The sequence below is a fragment of the Pantherophis guttatus genome, chromosome 2 (genome assembly GCF_059756535.1).
Source record: "Pantherophis guttatus breed Tessera chromosome 2, ASM5975653v1, whole genome shotgun sequence".
NCBI lineage: Eukaryota > Metazoa > Chordata > Lepidosauria > Squamata > Colubridae > Pantherophis > Pantherophis guttatus.
The window spans coordinates 56,471,459-56,496,742 of NC_142064.1; the positions used below are offsets into that span (position 1 = coordinate 56,471,459).

Below are 25,284 nucleotides of genomic sequence, written 5' to 3' on the forward strand. Positions count from 1 at the left end.
GGAAAAAATGGTAAACTGTTCAAATGAATAGTTTGGTTCTGGGCCACTTGGAGTTATATAAAACTTTGCAGTCTCAAGGTGAATCCTGACTGAAGCTGAAAAGCTGGATAAAGGGTGAATCCTGGCTGAAGCTGAGACTGGATAAAGTCATGAAATATACTGTATAGGCAATAAATTTGTAGGAGGCTTTAAAATATAACACTTAGTGATAGTCATAGGATTCTAAATAAGCAATTAACATAAATCATACTAGGAAATTAAATAAAACAACATAAATTGTAAAGATAGAAGCAACAAAGTTATAGTCATAAGTAGAAGAGGAGATAGGGCAGGGGTCTCCAACCTTGGCAACTTTGAGACTTGTGGACTTCAACTCCCAGAATTTGCTGGCTGAGGAATTCTGGGAGTTGAAGTCCACAAGTCTCAAAGTTGCCAAGGTTGGAGACCCCTGAGATAGGTAATAGGAAAGATGAGAAGAATAAAAGTAATACAGCCTTACTAAATAGTTTGACAGTGTTGTGGGAATTGGTTGTTTAGCAGACTGATGGCATTGGGGGTGGGGGTGGGGGGGGGACTGTCCATGAGTCTAGTTGTTCTGGTGTGTAGTGTCCTATAGCGTCATTTTGAGGGTAGAAGTTGAAACTATTTATAGCAATTTCGTTATTTTTATTAAATAAATAAATGTATTTATATTTATATATTTATATTTAATAAATAAATAATTTATTTGTAGTTGGGTAAAACAAATAAAATATTACTTCAATCAATGTTTATGTATATGGTTTCATTCTTCATAAGCAATATCAGGAAACAGTAGAATCATGTTTGCATTTCCAAAGGAAGGTGAAGCTGTTTTCATCTCAGTTGTGAGCTTTTTAGTGCTAAACCTTAGAGTGCAAAAATCTGGATTATTGCAGTTTAGATCTAATAGACCAGGAATGTCAAACTCAAGGCCCAGGGACCAGACCAGTACCTGCAGGGTACTTACATCTGGCCCACGGGGATGCACTGGAAATAGCAAAGGACTGACCCGCTGTGCTTCTGCCAGAAAAAACAGGCTCCCAAGCTCCATTTTTGGCTGTGATGGCCTCCTGCAAGCCTCTGCCAGTAAAAACGGAGCCCTCTTGAGCTCTGTTTTCACTGACAGGGGATTGCAGGAGGCGATCGCAGCCTAAAACAGAGCTCAGGAGCCCATTTTCGCTGGCAGAGCAGTCAGGCCACCGCAGGCACCCCCGACACAAGTGATGTTGAGCTGGCCATGCCCACCCCAGCCCCCTGAGGTCAAACACAGCCCTGATGCAGCCCTCAATGAAATCAAGTTTGATACCCCTGTGATAGACTGTGTCAATCAAAGACTTGTGTTGGATAACCATGGTTTCAGAATATATGGCATCCCTACATCATATCAATAATGGTGCCTCCTCCTACTGATGTGAAGATTTGCATTTTTGGAATTATTTGGAAGAAGGTGAAACATTTATGCTCCCTAACTTTACCCTCCTAGACCAGTGCCTACTTGGTCTTAACCTAGAGTTGGACCACAGATGCCAAAACTTCTTAAAGAAGGAAGTGAAGGAGGACCTGACTTACTTATGTATTAGCTTCCATGTATACTAATGCCATGTCTTACTTAAGGATCTGACTTAGGCACTTGACAGCAATCAGCTACAGATCTGAACTGCTATGTTACATACAAGTGATGTACAGAACAAATGAAATCCACAATGAGTTTTTCTTCTCCTTTCCTCTGCATTGTTACCCCTCATAACCCCCAGAGTTTACTTATTTATTTTATTGATTTATTTTGTTGCATTTCTATGCCGCCCAACTCCCAAGGGGCTCTGGGTGGTTTCTGTAGAGCATTCACCAACTTTGGAGAGATGAAAGTCAATAGAGTGTAATCATTAATATGCTAGGCTAGGAGTTGAAGCAGTCCATCCTAAATCATGGAAGCTCAACGGGGGGCTTTGATTCAGTCACTCTCTCCATCCAACGTGTCTTACGGCAGTATTGTTGTGGGGTGGGGAATAAGAGACAGAGGTGCAAGATAAACCAGTTTGAGGTCTTAAATACAAATGTAAAAGAGTATGTTCATATACCTAATTCCAAAGATATAATTCTTTCATAGGAAGAAAAACCCACTGTATTATAGACATTACTTTCAAGGAAAGAATTAAAAGGTATACAGCATTAGCTATAATGCTACAAAGACAATGTATACATATTCTGCTAAGCCATAATGCAGTTAGTCTGATTTTGACTTAGCTGTAGACTGTGGACTTGATCTTTTAGGCTCTTAGATCAGTATTTACAGCTTAGCAAATTGCATGAGATAAATCCATTGAGGTTTATATAATAATCAATGATTAAGAAAATTACGACTTTAGTTCAAAATGTAAATGCAATCTAAAACTAGCTTACCTGACCAGCCAGATGGCACTGAGTTAAGACATTCAGCAGTCTGGGTTCAATTTTTCTACAATGCAAATTGAAACTACATTTATAAAAAATCTTTCTTCCTCTATACAAATAGCAAAATGGCTGTATTACAGTGTAATGAATATAAGCTATATAATATTTGTCAAGATCCATTGCAAAATCCCTTTATTAATTTTTCTGGGACACATCCTTCTCCAAATAGTGCTTGATAACTCTCAGCATGACATAAGCATTAGATTTGATGGATAAATATTGTGCTATGTCAGCTTCTCTTCAACAGTATTCAGTTACCAGGCTGATAGATTGATGCAGGCAGACTGTTCACTTCACACATTCCTTTGCAGTTCAATGGAGACCTTGCCCTCTTATGAAGCATTCTTTGATCCTGGAGACCTTGAAACTGTGCTGATACATTTTCTGTGTCACCATCTCACTTCCAATAGAGACATAAATTTCAGAGGTTTTAAGTACTATGAATTCTTCTTGGGGAAAAAGAGAAGACATTGCATTTTGGACTTAATTTAGAATATTTATTTCCAAGCTATGCCTACATATTGGAAGATCTTGTCTTTCTGTATATAGGCCATTGAAATCATAATCTGATAGCCGTTCTTAAAGTAAAAACACAGGACATTTTCTTTATCATTTTTATTCCACATGAGCAAAAAGGTAATCATGAAATGACAAAAAATAAGATTAAGAGAAAGAAAAGGAGAAAAACGAAAAGAAAAAATACAAAAAGTAGCACAGGTAATCCTCGATTTACAACCTCAATTGAGTCCAAAATTTCTGTTGTTAAGCAAGACTGTTGTTGTCTTTTACTCTATTTTACATCCTTTCTTGCCACTGTTGAACACAGTTGTTAAATGAATCTGGTTTTCCCATTGACTTTACTTGTCAGAAGGTCACAAAAAGTTATCAAATAAACAGAATAGAATCAGAATAGAGCTGGAAGGGACCTTGGAGGTCTTCTAGTCCAGCCCCCTGCTCAAGCAGGAGATCTTATACCATTTCAGACAAGTGACTGTCTAGTCTCTTCTTCAAAACCTCCAGTGATGAAGCACCCACAACATCTGAAGGCAAGTTGTTCCATTGGTTAATTGTCCTCACTGTTAGGAAGTTTCTCCTCAATTCCAGGTTGCTTCTCTCCTTCAATAGTTTCCATCCATTGTTTCTTGTCCTTCTGAGAGCCAAGGTGGCACAGTGATTAGAGTACAGCACTGCAGGCTACTTCAGCTGACTGCTAGTTGCAGTTCGGCAGTTCAAATCTCACTGGCTCAAGGTTGACTCAGCCTTCCATCCTTCCGAGGTTGGTAAAATGAGAGCCCAGATTGTTGGGCGCAATATGCTGACTCTGTAAACCACTTAGAGAGGGCTGTAAAAGCACTATGAAGCTATATATAAGTCTAAGTGCTATTGCTATTGCTATTCCCTCTGATGCTTTGGAAGATAAGTTGATCCCCTCTTCTTTGTGGCAGCCTCTCAAATACTGGAATACTGTTATCATGTCCCCCCCTCTAGTCCTTCTTTTCTCTAGACTAGCCAAACCCAAATCCTCCAACCGTTCTTCATATGTTTTAGCCTCCAGGCCTTTAATCATCTTAGTTGCTCTTCTTCGCACTTTTTCCAAAGTTTCAACATCTTTTTTGTAAAGTGGTGACCAAAACTGGATGCAGTATTCCAGATGTGGAAGGCCTTATAAAGTTGTACTTACACTTCGCATGATTTTGATTCTATGCCTCTGTTTATACAACCAAGGATTATATTAGCTTTTTTGGCTGCTGCTGCACACCCCTGACTCATGTTTAAGTGATCTTCCACTAAGACTCCAAGGTCCCTCAGGACATCCCAGGACACTTCAACCGTCATAAATACGAGTCAGTTGCCAAGTGTCTGAATTCTGATCACATGACCATGGGGATCCCACAAGGATCATAAGTGTAAAAAATGATTATATGTCACTTTTTCCAGTGCTGTTATAACTTCAACCAGTCACTAAATGAATTATTGTAAATCAACGACTACCTGTACAGATAGAAAGGAAACAAGTTCCAATCCCTGTTAGAGAAGTTAAAACACATGTTATTTATTGCCCAAGAAATCACAATTTTTCAGATAATGGGGTTTTTTTGGGGGGGGGTTGGCATTTGGTAGCAATAAACTGATATTAATATCCCTGTTTGCCTATGACTTCAAAGAAATCTATTTATCTGCACTTTTCAGACTGGAATTATGCCAGAATGTATGCCATTATGTGAATAAGGACCAAATTATGTTTTGTCTCAACAATTTCCTGTCATGCTTTACACCTTTTAATCCAGGAAATACAGTGGAAGAATGGCTAAAAATAGGGCCAGATCTCTAGCCTGATGTCAAAAGGCTCACATGGATCTAATTGTGCCCCTAAAGTTTTTTTTAACATGATCACGCATGTTATTATGATAACACATGCCATACAGAAATTGAAATCAAAATATATGCCCAATGACAAAACAAAGTTAGGAAAGTTAAAAATCCCATTTTAAGAGAGCTATAATTTAGTTTAAGGAAATCTAGATGTTAATCATTCTGTAATATCATAGTAATCTGTTTAAAATAATGTGTTCATTTGTGTTGGCATGACATATCTCTAAACAAATATACTAATCTTGAAGCTATATTCATGTTTACAAGACTCCCTTTCTCAAAAATTTAATGAGACTTTTAAACCATCCGTTTATGCCAATTTTAATGTAAGATTTAAAAAAAAACATATATCTCTGCATATAGATTAAGAATATTCTCTAAATATAACTATTCCAGCAATTTAAAACAATTATTATAAATTAAGAAGCCTTAGAATTCATGGAAGGTATATGATGTTATTTCTACTTAACCGGTAGTTAAATTACCTGGAAAATTATCAGAATGTTGCTCAATTGTTTGTTATAAAAAATACATAATTATTAATGAGACGGTATATATCTTTACAGGAGACCGTAGCTTGAAATCACAATATAGAAATATAGAACAGATCAACCTATTCCCATTTGAAAAGTACAATTGGAGTGGGAAATTAATAACATTTTTAAAAAATTATGTTGTTTTAATTCGGTTGATCCTATGGCAGTATTTTTAACAGCTGAATCATCAAAATTTTCATACCTGTATCCAGAGATCATAATTCTTTTTATCAACCCAATAATCTAAAACACAATTAAGGGAGAGAAAATTACAGATTTCAATGATTATGTTTTTGATTGCTCGGCACTCATTAGAATTGCTTTCCTCCTACACAACTGTTCAATCTGATCAGCTGACCAACAAAAAACAAGCAAGTTGTTTATCATATATATTGTGATTTTTGTGATGGAAGTCTGCAATGCCACTGATGGCCACAGATTCCTTATCCATGATTTAGACCAGAGTTGAGCAATCATTTCATGACCAGGGACTTCCCTTAGTTCTTATTTGTAGGACAAAAGGCCATAGAGGTAGTGAGAGATGTAATGTAAACAAGGCATATTGCCTTTGTGGGTTTATATGGAATTTTCCATTTTTTGGAAACAGAGTTCAGAAATAAAAATTAGGGTATTTTGCATTTTTATTTATTTACATACATATACATGACATTACAAAATTTTTAAAGGTAGTTATTGCATTTCATTCATACAGAAACACATCTTCCATATTCATAGTCACAGATAGAACCTAGAATGCAAAACATGCAGAGGTGGGTTTCAGCAGGTTCTGACCAGTTCTGGAGAACTGGTAGCGAAAATTTTGAGTAGTTTGGAGAACCGGTAGTAAAAATTCTGGCTGGCCCTGCCCCCATCTATTCGCAGCTGATCGGGAGGAAATGGGGATTTTGCAGTCACCTTCCCCTGGAGTGGGGAGGGAATGAAGATTTTACAATATCCATCCCTTACCACGCCCACCAAGTCATGCCCACCAAGCCATGCCACGCCCACCAAGCCATACCCACAGAACCGGTAGCAAAAAATTTGGAACCCACCACTGAAAACATGTAGTGGGCATCACAGGCACATGCAACCCTGGCAGGGGTGGTATTCACTTACCCTCGCTACCGGTTTGCAAATGTTAGTGCACACACCACCTCCGCGCATGTGCAGGACCTTCTGTGCATGTGCAGAGTGTCAAAAACAGGACATGATGATGTCCGGGCGGGTGGGTGAAGCCTTCCGCAACCGCTACCAGTTCACCTGAACCGGATAGAACCGGCTGAATACCACCACTGAACCCTGGGATTGCAAATATCGTCCCTTTCCAATTACCAATCCTTTCCAAAGCTATCTGTAAGAGCAAGGTTTTAATGGCTCTCCAGAAACCAACTGGATGGGAGCCTACCTTATCTGAGGAGGAATGCTGTTCCAAAGAAAAGGGCATATCCCACCTGTCTTCTCAAACTTCCAACTTCATGGATATTGTTATTTTCCGAATTACCCAACTTTTCAATATAATGAAAACATTCAATGAGGTTCTGTCTGGGTTGACTGTATGTATCATATGAACGTAGATATTCTACAGTACTGGAAATGAGTCCTCCATTCCTCTAACCACAATAAAATACCTTATGCCACCAGACTCCAAATTTTGGGCTTAGACAACTTAGAACTACACCAACTTCAATCTGACCTAAGCATAGTACATAAAATTATCTGCCACAATGTCCTTCCTGTCAATGACTACTTCAGCTTCAACCACAACAACCACAACAATACACGAGCAAATAATAGATACAAACTCACGGTAAACTATTCCAAACTCAATTGCTCAATGACTTCAGTAACAGAGTGGTCAATGCCTGGAATGCACTACCTGACTCTGTGGTTTCTTCCCCAAACCCCCAAAACTTTAATCTTAAACTGTCTACTGTTGACCTCACCCCATTCCTAAGAGGTCTGTAAGGGGCATGCATAAGTGCACCAGCATGCCTACCGTCTCTGTCCTAATATTCCTTTTTACTTACTCTTTTCATGTATTCAAATTATATTTATACTTTTACCTGTTATCTTACATATGCTTGACAAATAAATTTATGATTATGATTATGTTGTCTAGGGCATTTATCTTATCTAAAGAAGATGAAAAGAAAATTCTGAGGAATAACTTCAGCAGAAAGCAAAAGATGAGGGTTACCTGTTCTATGAAAATATAATTCCTCTTCCCAACGTTTCATTTGGTCTCAGCCCAGCCGTCTCAGTAAAAAGTTGACTAATAAAAGAAGTTTCATTTGAACGCATATTCAAGAGCCTACTTTATTTTCCACTGTTAGGCTTGATGCAATTGATTAAAAATCACTTTTGCTTTAAATCTCTATTGATCATTTAGAACTCAGCAGTTTATATGGGACTCTTTGCCCAAAAGGGAAAAAGACAATACAGAAGCCAGTTTGGCCCCCCTAGCAGTGAGAATTTAGATCACTTGCCTATATGTGTTCTACCTATAATCTCCTGATCCCTTCCTCTGGCAGTGAGAGCCGAGATTCATTATTCAGACATGAACAATAGTCAGCAGCAATTGAGGTTATACAGTTTGTTTAATTGGTGCAATTAAATATTTGCTTATCTTGTTAGTTTGTTTGTTTTTTTTCTTGGAATCCCTATCAATTTGGCCTGGAATGGAACTTCCCTTCACCTTTAACATACTACCTCATACTACCAAATGTTAAAAATCAAAACCAGGTCATTTTATTTTCCCACCAATAAGAGCAGTTCTGCTAGTTCAAGTGGGAAGACACTTTTTCTGCTGGTTCTGATTTTGGAAAGGGAGGGGGAATTATCCAATATTTTTTTGCAGATGCTCTGGAAATCTCTGAGAAAATACCACTTGCTCTTAAGAATTGTATTGAGGTAATTAGCCCACTGCTCCTTCCTCAGTTATTCTAAAGCTGGTGAGTAAATTCCAACTGGAGAAAACAAATACGTATTTGCAAATTGCAACTTTGGAAAGAGTGCTTAAATTTGTAGCATTGGTAAGTTATTGGAAAATACAGAGCCCTACCACTGTAGACCCATTGAGGATACAAGCTACTATGTCTGGGGTGTGATAATACAGATGGTAGTTCTTCAGAAAACTCAAACTGTCAGATATCACATAATGCCTTTCCATATACTTGTAGCCCAGATATAATCACCGTACCAATGTTTGGAAAATCTAACCACCCTCTCCTGCTGCCAATTATGATGCATTGGTTGGGAAGCAGTCAGTCTCCCTAGTTGAAAACTAGAGGGCACCTTCCTCTTTCAGTAGAGGTGTAGAGGAGAGGAGGAAATCTCTTTCCTAATGCTTTTGGAACAACCTGTGCTGTGCTACCCCTATAATCTGTCAGAGGTCTTAGGATATAACCTGGAGCAGAAGTGTAATTTTCCCCAAGTGTAGTAGCCTCTTGTCTTGTCCCACTCTAACCAGGCACCATCATGGGTTTCATCATTATAATTAAGAAAAATACTGAAACAATAGGAAATCCTCCCACCAATCTCTTTATCTTATCAATTCTGTGCTTTAGAATTTTTTTGAAGCCAAAACAATTTTTTTCTCCAATCCTGGGCTAACATGATAAGTAAGAAATAGCTGTCTTGCTATATAGCTTTGATCCCACTGAAATCAATGAATTTTGCAGTGTCCAGTCTGAAATAAAACTTATCATTGCTTAAAATAAATCTGAGACATCATTTAGCGGCTAAGGGCTACATTTTACATCTTTTGGAGAGCTGATGACTACAAAGTGGATGCAAAATTTTGTCCTAAAGTTAGTAATATCTTAATGTTAAAATCAATCGTAGTATTAAAGGAAATAAAACTATTTACTCTGTGCCTATTAAGACAGGTAAATAAAGAATTTACCAATGAGAAAGTAACATGCAGGTGACATCATTTATATAAGTAACGTATTAACTTAAAAGCTCTGGTTTGAACTAGATTGAGAATAAGAAAACCAACCCAGATAGCAACAGCTGCTTGTTCTATAGAAGCTGCTTGTTAAAGGAAAGGCAAGCCAGACCAATTCATTTCTTTTCAACACCAATCTCACTTTGTTAAAATGGTGAGGAGAAAGCATTCTTCTGGTGACTCGGATTTTCATTACAAGATTCAACCCAGCTTCTGCAAATCAAGTGATGAAGTACGTTGCCTTAGCCCTCTTGACAACACTGGATCAGTGTTCATGAGGTACGTTTAGAAAAATTGCTTTTATTCCTTTTTCTGAATATTTTGACCAGACAGTTTATTATGATGGACTTATCACATTGTAGCTTGGAAGCAGTGCTCATAGCTTGCCTACTTTACAGAAGATTTTGTGAAATGATGATTCTACATTAGGAAGCAGACTAACAAATTTTAAATGTATTTGTTTGCTATTTTTAAACGAATACCAATTAATAGTTACATTCAAAACTCTTAGTTTCATTTAAAAGTGAAACTATGTAAGTATGCTAAAAAAAAACTAATGAAAATGAATCAAGAGAAAAGGCAGGAAAAAAACCTACTTTTCTATAATTTTAAAATAATAGTTTAGCATATTTAATTTTTAAATAAGGAATTAAAACTAGACTGCATGAAATCAATTTGTTTAATCTTGCATCTCTCCTGATTCTAAGTTAACACAAAGGCTAACAGTTGCCATAATAAATTAAACAAGTATATCAAGTATAAAGAACACTTGTCTATGATTTACCATTCCTCTATTGTAGCCAAACTAAAATTTCAAACTAAGATCAGTTTGGCTACTCCGTGTACCAGTTAAGTGAGCTATAGTTCACAAAAACATATGCCCTTTAATAAAATGTGATAGTCTGAGAAGTTGCTATCAGACTCCTGTTTTTGGTCTAAATTTGCAAAATTTAGTACAATTTTCTACATGAGTTATTCCATATCCTATAATAAGCATATCAGTAAAGTTGCATAAGAAAGTGATTTTTCTAAATTATTGCTTATTTTAGAATCACACTGAAGAAGGCAATGGGAAAGCATTTCCATATTGAATATTGCACTATTAAAATATATAAATGGGTCAGTAAAGTCATAAGGAGTTGACGCCAACATGTTTTACATTCTATATTCACATTGTGTAACACCTGTATCTGTTTATGTATGTATAAATAATCAACTTTTAGGGACAGATAGAAACCTCTAGGCCTACTGTAACAGTTCCCAGAGCCCCATTTTGGGAGACACCACTTTTAATGGGGCAAATTGGTAAGATTGTTGTTATTCCCTATATACTAATAATTATTAATAGTTAATAATTATTAATCAATGAGTTTGATTAATTTAGTCTGTTTTGAGTTCTTCCAATTTTTTTGGGCTTGGCATTGTCTATTCTTTATGGTATAGCCCAGTAACATTACATAAATTCTTAGTCTGAAACACAGCTCCAGACATCATAGTGAATTGGATCCACACTGGCTGCAAAGTATATTTAAACCTCATCACAATGTCAATATAAGGTGAATTAAACAGTGTCACCTCTAGTATTTGTCTGTTAATCAGGGGAAGAGGTTGAAGCTTGCTGATGTCAGGAATGGAAATATAATAAATAACACCTCAGACAGGAAAGAGCAAATTACAACCTTCAAGTCTCTTTCAGCCCACATACCTATTATGGTGATTCCGAAAGCCAGTTTGGTAAGGAGATTAAGGCACCAGGCTAGAAACCTGGAGATTGTGTTCTAGTTCTGCCTTAAGCACGAAACCAACTGGGTGACCTAGAGGCAGTCTCATACTCTTGGCCTGAGGAAGAAAGCAAGGGCAAAATGCTTCTGAAATCTTGCCAAGACAATGAAGGGACTTGTCCTGGCAGACACCAGGATTTAACATTGACCCAAAGGCACAAAAAAACTTCCCAGAATTGCTCCACACCAAAATTCATGAAAAACAAAGGGATGACCTACCTACCTACCTACCTACCTACCTACCTTACTTACTTACTTACTTACTTACTTACTTACTTACTTACTTACTTACTTCCCTCTAGTTCCCTCTTATATCCTATTTTTTTTAAAAAAATTAATAGCATTCATTCTTCCCTCCAATGGCTCCTGCTCTAACGCAGTATTAACACTGTTTGGCAGAAACTTTTCAGGGCAGAAATTTCTGAACCCCTGTCTACAGATGCCAGAAATTAAACTTAAATTTTCCTGCATCTGTTCCACCTTCAACGGAAACAAGGAAAATGAGAATCAGGAATTTCTCCTATCCTGCCTATGTTCTTTGGTTTCATATGTAAAGTGAGAATAGCAGTGCAATGGGAATGATGACCTTTTACCAACCTAAGGATGACAGAACTTGCGTGAACAAGCAATTTTCTAGAATCAGCTCCTGATACCTGAACAGAAACAGAGATCAAATTTCAGAAAATGTTTTATTCATGCTTAACTTTCCAGACAGTGTTAGAAACCTGTCTTTACACTGCCATCTGAAATATACCTTTGGGGATCATATTGTATCTGACATCAGAAAATGGCTGTCAGGCTGTCAGCTTTTGTTCACAAACTACATTTTACTTCAAAATGCAGTAGATTTTACACTGCTGCTTTGACCTCACCAAAGGAAGTTTCTAGCAATGGTACAATCATTTATACAAGTACACACCTTGACATGTCACTGTAATGATGAAGTACTTGTAACTTGGGCAACTAAACCGAATCAATCTAAAATTATAGTGATTTAACAAGCAATATTGGTCTGGATCATGTCCAACTGACCTACATGTGTTATCAAAATGGATATTGCCATGGTATGGTTTAATGAACATGCTACGATGTCATTGGGCTTATCCCGTTGGAAAGACTTTTTAAAAAAAGTTTTCCACCAGGAAAACACTCTTATTACACTGGTTTTAAAATATATAAATGTCCCCAAAATTTATAGTTTGATTCAAAGAGATATTATTTCCCAAAATTTGTTTGACATTTTGTCCCTATAACAAGAAAAAGTTTCATTTGTTGAATTTCTTCACATGCAGCTAAATGTTTCTTACCAAAATATAGCTGAAACCCCCACATAGTAGAAGAGAAAAGACACAGGGAGTGTCACACTGCAAAATGTCATTGATCCTTTTTAGAAGTTTCTTATCTCAGTAAATATTTGATGAGAATGATATATTCTCCTTAAATTCACTTAAAAGCATATTTAGATAAAAAAATATTATGGGGCAGTTTTGGAAAGGTGGTACAACAGTACGTATCTTAACATGTCTTTTTCTCACCAAAATGCGTGTGATACCTGCAAATATCACCTACCTCCAGTCATTTGCCACTAGATGGCAGCAAGGAAATTTTTTTTCTTGCTGTCATGTAATTGTTATGTGGATTTGGGGCAGCTCATACAGAAATGCAGACTGTCACAGAACGGTCCAATGTCGGACTACTCTCAGGTAGTATCTCTTATTTTGGTAGCTTTCAGTAACAACCAGAGTGTGGCCAATGACATTTCTGAGTAAAGAAACACAAGGATAATAGTCCAGTTTTGAGAAGACCATTGTTCCCAAGGTGCCACTGACATTTTCTCCACCTCTATACTTTTTTTACTTTTAACAAGACAAAAGTGTTGAAGTTATGAGGTGCAGTAGGAAATCCGACACATACAGTGAAGCTTGCAGATAAAGAGGGCATATGGCACTTCATATTTGTTATTAGAACTCAGTTCCTTAGACCCAGGTTTACATGTTACTTCATTCTGCTCATTCTGTTCCTCCTCCCTATGATATTCGAGGAATTTTATATTTGCCCCCAAATTCCTTTAAACAAGAAGTTCTCTATATATGCATATGAAATGACACATTTCCTTTCACATTGGACATGTTCCTCTTCTTATTATGTTATATATTATGACATTTATTTGGCTCCCAATTTGTATTTGTATTAAATTGATTTGGATCCAGATTTACAATTGCCTTATGTTGATTGGGAGATCCAGATTGATCAGTCAATAAACAAAATGATCTGTTTTCCCGATACTTCATGTGATACCAACTCTAGTATCAGATGGTTCATGTCATTCCGTGATCAAAAACTGCCTTAGAAAAAAAGATATATGATGAAAGTGGTGTACAAAAAATATTATTTTTAAAAAAAAATAATTAAGGGTATTTTTGCATTTAAAATACTGTACAAAGGAAATTTACCTGACAAAGAACCCTGATCTGCTGATCTGATTTTTTAAAAAAAAATCCTGACAATTTAAGGAAAGATGCGTATCAATCCTGCATACATTAAAAATGTAAGCGATTATGACTTTTTTCATGAATTCTTTCAAAGTATCAACTAAAAATTGATTGTAATACTGCATTTATAATGTGGGCAGTAAAACTGATTCTATTTTTAGAGTTTTGCCCCTTAATACCATGTTTCCCCCAAAATAAGACCCTGTCATATATTTTTTGGAACCCCGAAATAAGCACTTGGCCTTATTGCCATGTGCTCAAAAGCCCGATTGGGCTTATTTTCAAGGGATGTCTTATTTTGGGGAAAACAGGGTATCCAATGAAATCATATATCATATATTTCCAGGTACATAAAAATGTACCAAATGGTTGTATATGTAAGTGTAGATTCAGTTATTCACATACTATTATTTTTCCTATTATTTTTAAAAATTATTGGCAAGCAATTATTTCTTTTATTTAAAAAATATTCAAATATCTTTTCTCATTTTTGATGTAAAGCGCTGCTAAAGATAATGGATCAAAATGCTATCATTATATATATATATATATATATATATATATATATATATATATATATATATATATATATATATATATATATATATACAGTGTGTGTGTGTGTGTGCGTGTGTGTGTGTGTGTGTGTATGTATGTTTTCTGAGGTTTTCGCGGGTGTTTGTATGTAGGTCTTTGGTTATTTGGGTTTTCTCCCACGTAAAATTGGAGGTGTCTTGGCAACGTTTCGACGAAGTCTCATTCGTCATCTTTAGGCTGGTGTTTCTGGCTTCGTGCTTCTAGGAGCAATGTGAGATCGCAGCTGTTTCTTCCTTTTAACTGCTAGTGGGGGTATGAACTGATTGGGTGGGAGCTTGGCTGTGCTCTGATTGGATGGGGGGGTGTTCTGTTTAGGTGGGGGCTTGGTTGTTCTCGTGTTAGTCTGAGTTGCAGGGGTATTTGAGCTGGTGAGCTGCATTGCTGTTGTTTGGCTTCGCGTTCGTGGTCATGCCACATCTTCATGGTGGGTGTCAGTTATATATATATATATATATAAAACGTTAAAATAAAGTTATTTATATTAGCTAGTCAGGCTGCAGCTAGGATAATGAAGCAGGAGAAAAACCTGCTGCCCACCAATCAGGACACAGAGTTGCAGGCTAACCAGCATACATCAGCAGCAGCGAACATAGAAAAGCGACAACTCCGATCTCGCAGCATACCCACAGCTTCTAAACTGAAAGTAGGGGCCCGATGATGACAAGTTAGAGAGCTTGTAGAAACATTGCCAAAAAAGAAAACTTTTAAAGTGTTGGTTGGGATTTTAGCCAGAGTTTCAAAAGGCTTTACAAAGTGTTTTGTTGAGATTTTGGAGGATCTTAAGCTGGGATTTTAGCCAGGATTTTAAGCATTTCAACTAATAGACTTTTAATGATGCGGGAAAACACCCAAGATTTTAACTTTTTACAGAGAGAGAGAGAGAGAGAGACAGAGAGAAAGAGAGAGAGACAGAGAGAGAGAGAGATTGACAGAGAGACAGAGATACAGAGAGAGACAGAGAGAGACAGAGAAACTGAGAATTAGGAACACTCAGAGGATACAGTTGTAGTAGTGATGGGGAACAGTGTTATGAATCTTCCCCTTCTGCAAATATATATGCTTGAAATGGAAGAACAGTGCATTTATATACTTCTAAGAATTTCTGTCAAGACATTTTAGGTGCATGTATTAATATTAATTAATTAATATTAATACATTAATTAATTAGTTAGTTAATTAATATTAATATGGAACAATATTGAAGCATTTTCTGGCCCCAAAAGTTAACATTCTTCTGTTTAATTTGTTAGGTGACAGTATGGCGCCTACCCAATGCCTTCAAAATTATCATAGAATATGTAATGTAAGCAAAGAAAAAAAAAAGAAAGTGGCATGGAAAAGTAGGGTAGGGTGGGTAAGACTATGGATAACTATACAAAGAATGCTAATTTCAGGTGAGCAACCTGAGGTTCATTGCTTTTTCATGGGCTTTCGCTGGTAAAACTATATAGTTGTTATATCTGCAAGAGGAGCAAATTATTAAGGATGGCATTAACTCATGGCCACATCTAAGATGAATAAAAATTGATTTGATTATTTTTGGCTATTTTTTCAGCACATAGTCCAGAAACAGTGAGAAGTCAGTAAAAAGAAACATAATTATTCTTTGAATAAATGGAGTTCACTAGGATGTGTATTATTTGCAAAAAATGTTTATTTGCATAAAATGTTTTGTCTAACCAGGTGGCCAAAAGCTTGGACACTGAAGGATGTTTTTAATATTAATCAAGCAATAAATAAAGATATTTGGATAAACATTTTAAATATGAAAATCATAGGGGAAAAATCCATCTAGCTATAAAAACACTTTGTATTGATGCAAGTAGATGAAGGGATATGGTGAGCTAAGAAGAGATCACAATGGCTTGCATAATTGATAACTAAAAGAATTCTATCTTGAAAGAAAGGTTACAAGAAGCTGTAAATGTTTCTATAAGCAACTGGCTAAGCATTGATGACAAACTACAACCAGGTGCTGGAGTGGGCCTCACATTGCTAAGACCTCTGAAGAAGCATTTAACTAATAAATGAACACACACTAAATACAGTATCTGTATCCAGGCAATCAGGCTTCTAAAAAAATTCATGCAGATGTAGAGTAAGTGAAACTGGATTGTAACATTGAGGTAAAGCAGACACATGAGTGAGTCTTTTCTTATATTTATCATCTATTTTTCTTGTAAAGTGCTTATAAAATTTCCTCCTTTACCTTCACCCATGAGATTGGTTACAGTGAGAGAAAGTTGTGATCCAATGTCTCATTCTAAGTGTTCCATGATTCTAGATTTAAATCTTGGTTTCCCCATTTCTGTGGTGGCAAAATGGTTAGAATGCAATATTGCAGGTTAACTCTGCATTCCCACTGCCAGGATTTCAATCCTGACCAGCTCAAGGTTGACTCAGCCTTCCATCCTTCCAAGGTCAGTAAAATGAGGACACAGATTGTTGGGGGCAATATGCTAACTTTGTAAACCACTTAAAGGGGGCTGGAAAACACTATGAAGCAGTATATAGGTCTAAGTGATATTGCTATTTCCAATCCAATATCCATATCACTACACCCAAAAAGGGCGGGGGGGAGAGACCTGGATCGAATCAAAAGTCATATTCTTAGAAATCTAGAGAATGATCATAGATTATCATCTTTTTTTAAAAGGTAAGTAGCAGGACAAACATTAAATGTTGGTCCTACTAGCAATTCTAAAATATTAAGGATGGAAAAATAAACTTGTTCTTAGTACATTTCAATTTATGCATATTCATTCATAAGTTTCTTCCATTCAATTTCTTCATTAGTCTATCTTTTAAAAAATTCTTTGATGTCATGTTTCTTGAGCAACTATGGATTGGAACTACAGTAGTGACTTTTATTCATCTCTATAGACAACACTTCAGGTAGTAGATCAGGATTAGAATGTCACACTAACAGCAAAATGCAATTTTGTTAATCGTCTAGATGGGCCTTTGGGGTATAGATAGCTGGAATGAATAGCTGTGTTACATTTGCTTTTCAGGGATATGTTTTACTGCATCCATAATACATAGGCTATTAAGACTACATAATAATACAGCTACTATTGATTCTCATACTTGCGTAACAGGATCTTTTTACAGAATAAAAGCTCACAGTTTGAAATTGTCCATTCACATTCACTGCTCAATTTCCTATTTATCTTTTATAAGATTCTGTAAGCTTGAAACATAAGGTCACATCAAACCATTAATGTTTTAATAGAAATTAAATGGGATTGGTGCAGTTCACCACTTCAAAATCTAGATATTTTTTTTTCTTTAAAAATGTTTCATAGCTCCATTAATTCTTCTGTGTCATTACTTCTCTCCCCCCCCCCCATTTTTTTTCTTTTAGGATTTGCATAAGAGGAAGTTAATGCTGGTTTTATATATTTAAGAGAGAATTACAATTTATACATCAGCTTGAACTGGAAAAATTAGTTTGGCAGCAGAAAGCTACTCCTGTACCAAACATTTAATGTGAGAGAAGGGGGAAATTATTATAGGCAAGAGATATCTATATACTACTAATCCGCTATGTATGGATAAGAAATGTAGTTTCCATTAGTCCTGTGGAATTTAAATTTCCATGGCATTCAGACCAGTTTTATTTACAAAGTTGTGGCCATTGCAATATCCTTTTGGTCACATGATCACAATTTCCAATTCTCGCTGCCAGCTTCCCACAAGCAAACTCAATGGGGAAGTTGGCAGGAAGTTGGTAGTCACTATCACCCCCATTGCTTTGTTCTGCAGCCATAGTCATTCTGTTTAACTGTTTAGGTAAGTAAATATTGACTTATTAATGAAGTTTGCTTGCCACTACAATTAGTTTTCTGTTTATATAGGACCATCCAGCACTGGAGTGAAAAAAAGATATAGTTGGCCTAAAATTTAATATTCATTCTGGCCACATCAGAATGTCTGAAAGGATGACCCAACAGATGACAGTGTCTCTGTCCCCTGGTAAACACACAGAAACATGACTAGATGAGTGGATTTCACTTTATTATGAGGCTAAGTAAACAGCATCTTGCAAGCTAAAATTACAAACTTCCCATACCATTATTAACTCCTTAATCCATCAGGACAAGTCCTTCCAAAGTTTCCTTTTCAGACAATTAAGTCACTGGGAGCTACTACTCTCTTGTCTGCTTGTCTCCTAGGCAACATTTATTCCCCTGTTCCCCAAGATCATCCACACATTCCATCACCCAGGGATGTCTAGAAATCCTATATTATATACAGTCAATTTAATGTAGTGGTTAATATAATCATTAGTTTGATTTTCCTAAATAATATCATTAGCTTGCCCAAAATCACTGTTTAAAATGCAATGATCAACATACTCACAGCAAAGAATGATGCTCAATCCCAAAAACTCATTCACCTTAGTCTGGACAAATGGTTAACCAGTTGTTGCTCCCTTACACAGAACTTCCTTCTTTATCTGTATAACATAACACACAGTAGATTTTCTAGAAGACTTTAATATAAATGAGTTCCAGGAGCTGAGTACTGTAGTTCTCATATATATATAGGTGTGTATATATACCATATATATATACCAAGTGTGATTTTCCTGTCAATCCTGAAGAAAATCAGTACATCTACTCCGGGAAAATGTTTTACTTCATTGCGCCTGGCAATTTTAATATGGAATAAATTCTGTAGTTATCACAGCAACACCAATAAATATGTAAATTCAGTCCTTACCTACATGGGGTTACATGATGTGGAACAGATATGGGACTGGATGCCCCTCTTCTGAAATCTTTTTTAAAATCTTAGTTAAATGAAAACTCACTTAGCCTTAACTCATGATTATGTCAGTGAGATACCACTCAGCAGGACAGTCAATTCACTCAAAAAAATAGATATGGCATGCTGGCAAAAGGCAAGCAGCCTGATCCGATGGGCCAGTCTTCCCAGAAAGATAGTGATACATTGGACAACATCTACCTCTATTATACTGAGGCATAATTAATATAATGAACATTATTTCAAGCCAGAATAAGAATGCACACTTTTCCATCTCCAAAGCCTAAATTCATTTTTGACTTTTTTAAGGAATTTCATATTTGCAGATTCTAGATAACTGTAAACTAAATAAATTATGGTTTTTCACACATTATATACTTCTGCCAGCTCCCGATTATACAATAGGAAACATTGGCTTTCTGCACTCTTTACTTCATGGAGAGGAACTTAAGGATTGTTGTAAATCTGCTGTTCATAACGTTCAACTTCCTAAGGGAAGATACATATTTAGATGGAATTCATGTGAACACAGTAAATCATAACTCCACTCAGACTATTTTATTGAACTGACAGTAGGGAACTGAGTACTTTTTTCCAGCTTCCCAGTTCTTTACTAAGCAAAAAGTAAAGCAAACACTTTAACACACACAAAGGATAAAATGATAGCATGAGAGTTCCAAGTCCAACCAAGGATGATTAAAATGTGGAATGATCAGTTTTCATATATGTGGAATGATCAATCTTCAATACGTTTAGATTGGGCAATATGGAGGAAACTAAGTTTCCTACAGAAGTGTTTATACCAAAAGTAGCTTTGAGGGTGGAAAATTACAACAGAAGAACAATCTACAAAAAATGCAAGTTAAGATTTATAGTTCACATAGTTTTTCCTTTAGTAAAATTATGTTAGTGACTTAAATAGCTCAAGTTGTCTTTCACAACCATGTATTTTATCTGGCAATCGTATTTTTTTAAATTAGTTCCTTTAATGATTTCATAAAGTATCCATTGTTTACATTTGTTGATTATAATTTTTCTATTAATTTGATGAAACTAGCATGAAAATTATTTGTATTAGTCAGCAGGATAGCACATTTTCGCCATAAATAACTAATGTGACAAACTGGCAATCTGCTTCTGCCAGGCTCCCTGCTCCCTTTGCCTTATTTTTTTTTTTAATTAAAAGAAATTAAATGTGTAACTGGCATGTCACACACAACACATCAGTTTTTCAGCTTTATTTCCAAGAATAGCTCCGGGCCTGACACAGATCATGTAAGTATCCAAGAAAAATAAACATGGTGAATGGTTGGAGCCTGATTCTTGATCTGAATAGGTGCCCTTCTATTGAGGAAAAAAGACAAATTTAAAATGATGTGGTACTTAGAATTCTCAATAGTTTGTCCTTTAATAAATAGATGTTCTGACTATTTACAAAAACTAGGGAGCCCTTCATGAATAAGCCCAACCCCTCTTACGGCAGCCATTTTTCGAGATTACTAAAATAGTTTTATTTCTTCCTTTTGTTAACTGATTTATCTTATTGCCAAAGCAGAGTTCATTGCTTTTTCCTTCATTTTTTCCCCCAAAGTCTAGTGTGACTTTAGACCAATCATTGTCTTTCAGTCCAACCTAACTCGTAGAGTGGCAACTGTTAGAGAAAAAATTATCGCACCACACTGATTCTTCACAAAATTGGCCATGTATTCAGTGGCTGGAAAACAAACATTGCTTTGGGAACTTAAATTTAGAGAATATGTGGCAATGGCAAAATGAATAGTGTACACACATAATAGAAGAATAACTACATTTAAACAAGAATAGCTTCCATTACTCTATATATCTATATCTGTCTGTCTGTGTAACACAGCAAGACAAATATAAACTTTTAGAGTGTGATATTTAAAGTGTATGTTTACAAACACTATAAATCAGAGTGCAAAGAAGGAGAAAGACAGAAACCAAATACTTACATTTATTATTTTTAGTAGATTATTTTTTTACTTATTTTTTTTCTTTTCGTATTTACAAATAACATGGTGGAGATTTTGGTACTGATCTCAAAGATTTATATTCTTTTTCACATCATAAAAATAACTTAATGCTCTTTGCTTGATACGCTTTATTAATTTTATACTGAGGTTATACTGAGTTGTATAACCTCAGTAATTTACTTTGCCTACCTATTGAAATATTTTTTGAAATTGTATCTTTATTTTAAATAAATATTGCATACTGAATGAAAATAATTTGTTTTAAAAATACAATTTGATCTAATCCAATTTAGTTAATGCCACATGACTGTGAATGTTTTTTAGTAAATTAATTTGATAACAATATAATGCAAATAGTGCCAGTGATTCTGATTCAGTTGCAAGTATTGGTAATTATATTTGCTAGAGTAAGATGATTTAAATAGTTACATCCAATTTGTATCACAATTTTAATATTGTGCTATATCTTTCATACTTCCATAGGGAATGATTTATCCTAGAAATTGGTGAATCACTATATTTAGAAAATAGAGTTCCTTCCACCCCATTTCTGCATTGAACTATATCTTTTTACTATGCATGAAAATTTATACTTAAATGTGTAAAATATATGTCAAGTGAACTTTCACCCATTTTAAAATTTATTTTGATATGTTTTAAGCCAGGAAATGTCAGGCCAATCAGAAGTGACAGAGCTGCAAGATTTCCAAACTGTATGTTAGTCTGGGAAACACAGATCAGATCAGTCCATATACAGCAGGGGTGTCAAACTTGCGTCATTACAGCGGCATCACGTGACGTATCAGGACTTTTTTCCCCTTCGCTAAATCGGGCGGAGTGTGGCCAGCACATGACACATCCAGCCTGCAGGTCACAAGTTTGACAGCCCTGATATACAGTATGAATTTAGTGTGTTTGGATTCCTCATCTGTTTCAAATGAAAACCCATGTTATAACTAGCAATAGAGGGGAGATGTGCCCAGGGAGGTCTCTACTGCCCTCAGAATCTCAAAATTGCAGGGATTTCTTAGTATGATGAGAGAGAACCAGAGGTGAAATGCTTCTGGTTCGGACCGGATCGCTTGATCCGATAGCGATGATGGTGGGTGGTTTGGAGAACTGGTAGCAAAAATCCCTGCCCCACCCCATGCCCAGCTGAGCCGCGTGATAATCAGAGGCTTTTTTTTTAACTTTTAAAAGCATTTTTTCTTCCACCGAAAAAATGCTTTTAAAAGTAAAAAAAATAAAGCCTCTAATGATTGGGCAGCTCAGCTGGGATCGTCAGAGCCTTTTCAGAGCCTTTTAAAAGCATTTTTTCTACATTCTACTCGCTGAAGAGGTTGTAGAAAAAATGCTTTTAAAAGTTAAAAAAAAAGTTGGCCACGCCTACCCAGTCACATTACCTACCCCCCACCAAGCCACGCCCTCAGAACCGGTAGTAATAAATTTTACATTTCACCACTTGTGAGAACCATGAGCACAATCAACTGCAAAATGTTGTGGCTAACTACTCAAGTCCAGGAGATTCAGATCATATCAGAATGCTAACCTGAATTCCTGTAGCATTTAACAATTTTTAAACTGCATTTCTCAGCTATACTTTCATAAAGTGGCCTAGAGGTAAGAAAAGGGGACAAGCTACTCTAAATGACATAATCCTTACAGGAAGCATACAAAAGATTTGAAATCACCTAACATTACACAAGAAAGAAGTGAGGCTCAGTACAGCAACATCAATGTGGTCATTATGTTAGGCAATCTGGCTGAATCTTTTGAAAGTCATTGCAGGTTAAGTGACCCCTGGGGAAAGAGCACGTAACTCCACTAAAGAGAAAAACATAAAAAGTAATTGTGTTGATTTCTCAAAGTTTTCATTGTTAGGAGGCCTTGTCATTTTTAACAGATTCAAGACGATAAGGCAGGACAAATGATGCACTCTCTGGTTAAAAATGCAAAGAAAATCCTCTCATTTTTTTTAAATGCTCTCCAAGCAGTTAGAAAAAGATGACATAGAACCTCAACTTTGGTGACTTTAAGATATATGGACTTCAATTTCCATAATTCCCCATCCAGGCGACTAGGAGATTCTGGGAGTTGAAGTCCATACATCTTAAAAGTTGTTAAAACTGAGAAACACTGACATTGACTAATATAACAAGCTATCTGTTGTCTTACTACTCTTAAGACAATAGTAGCTCAAAACCAGGGGTTTTTTTTCACCCTTCCCTACTCTCCAAATGTTTGGACTAAAACTCTCAGAATGCCCAATTTACCATTACCCAATACCATCCTATCTGCCAAGCAAGGCCGGATTCCTAGCTTAGCAGTATGGGAGTACTGAGTGGATTCTCCACAGGGGTGAAATCCAGCAGGTTCTGGAGAACCAGTAGCAGAAGTTTTGAGTAGTTCGGAGAACCAGCAAATACCACCTCTGGCTGGTCCCAGAGTAGGGTGGGAATTGAGATTTTCCAATATCCTTCCCCCAGGGAGTGGGGAGGGAATAGGGATTTTGCAATATCCTTCCCCTGCCATGCCCATCAAGCCACCCACAGAACTGTAGTAAAAAAATTTGGATTTCACCACTGGTTCTCCATGCTTGGAACCTGTAGGTTACCTGCCTCAAGCCCTTCCACACTGGGAAACTGAATCACTCCCCGCCTATTCTTCAAATCAGCAGAAAACTTGCCCAATCTGCAATTTCCTGTCCCCATTGCCAATCTCCATACAGCTCACTGCCACTGTTTCAAGCCAAGCGGTCAAGGTGAGTCCTCAGGTGAGATCAGGCACCAGGGACCAAAGGGCCTTTTCTCTTCTCCTCTCATTGCTATTCCCACATGAAACATTCAGGAGGTCCTTTTGTATTCATAAGCCACCGAGTGACAATCGCTGAGCAGGAAACATCCAGCTGTGAATCATTTAAAGCTCTGTAATAAGCCTTAGAGTCACCTAAGGTGCCTTGAAGGGAGTCCTATCAAGAATTTAGGATCAGGCCAAATGACCTTCCAACTTTTTTTTTTCTCCACTCCACTGGGCAAACTTTTAATACAGATTTCATTGCTTCAGTCCCTTCAGTCCCACCGTGATCTCCATCTTCTCTCGATTTTTTTTTTTTTTTAAACCCTCTCATCCGACTTTTTCAAAGCCGCTGAGCTGTAAAAAGAGCTGTCGTTTCCGCGCTTGAGTAATCGGTTGAATCTCCGACGAGCTGGTGGGACTGGTTTTTCTCTTTCCTTCCAGAGTTTGTGGGTCGAGAAGAAGAAGGAGGCTGGCTCCCTCCCGGACTTTCTTTCTCTCCTCCCTCTGTGCATCAGCCTATAAGGCTGGGCGGGCAACCATACCAGTTCAAACTCGCTCAGGATAGTTAAGGGACTAAGGAAGAAAAAGAAAGGGGGGAAAAAACCCCGCGCTCGGTCTCATTTTGTGCTTTGAGCTTGCGGAGTAGTGTAATGTGATAGGAAGGAGGAAACGCTGGAAATGCTCGGAGGGAGTCCTATTTGAATATTATCAGCAGGGAGAAGGGAGGGAATAGAGCCAGAGGAGACGACAGATCAGAGGCGAACTTTTGCTTCCCGATGGTGCTCATGACTGATCTTCAGCCTGACGGGGACGAACTAAAGCCTGTCAGAGTGGCCAGTAAAAAGGAAAAAGCGGCTTTAATCCAGTAAGTACGCTGCCTAGACGTGTATTGCAAGGAATAGTTTGAGGGGCTCCTGTGATCCAGCAACAAAGTCGCTGCTTTATGCCAGAAGACGGTGGGAAGTTTTCCTCCAACCTTAGGTTCCTTCTTCTTTGCCTAAAACTTTAAAAAGAAAGCCCCGCCTCTCAAGTGCGACTGAGGAGATTTTGTTGGATCTGGAATAATTTAAGAGTCTTGGGTAAGGGATCAGTTCTTGGCGCATCAAACATTGCTCGGGTTCGGGAGTGGGGGTTCAAATGGCTACAAGCGAGGGGCAGCGTGTTTACTCTCCGTCTGTTACAATATCGGAAAAAGTCACAATAAGAGGTCCTCGGTGCTCTCTGAGCTTGCCTGTTTTCTTGCAGACGTTTCATTACCCTAACTAGGTAACATCATCAGTGCTAGTAAAAGGAGTGCTGTTTGCTGTCAGTTTATATTCTGTCTGTCTTGCCTGTCTGTGTTGGGTGGGGGCCAGAGATGGGTTTTAGCAGGTTCTGACCAGTTCTGGAGAACCGGTAGCGGAAATTTTGAGTAGTTTGGAGAACCGGTAAATACCACTCTGACTGGCCTACCCCCATCTATTCTCTGCCTCCCGAGTCCCAGCTGATAGGGAGGAAATGGGGATTTTGTAGTATCCTTTC

At 37.0% G+C, this 25,284-nt stretch overlaps 1 protein-coding gene across 1 annotated transcript in view; it reads left to right on the plus strand.

Moving 5' to 3' along the window:
- The first annotated feature begins 24,150 nt into the window (after positions 1-24,150).
- The window catches only part of GRAMD2B (GRAM domain containing 2B), a 38,833-nt gene continuing 37,699 nt past the window's right edge, over positions 24,151-25,284 (plus strand). Inside the window, exon 1 of the mRNA XM_034409982.3 lies at positions 24,151-24,628. Coding sequence (XP_034265873.1) covers positions 24,540-24,628 — 89 coding nt within the window. The 5' untranslated portion in view covers positions 24,151-24,539. The remainder of the gene's footprint in view (positions 24,629-25,284) is intronic.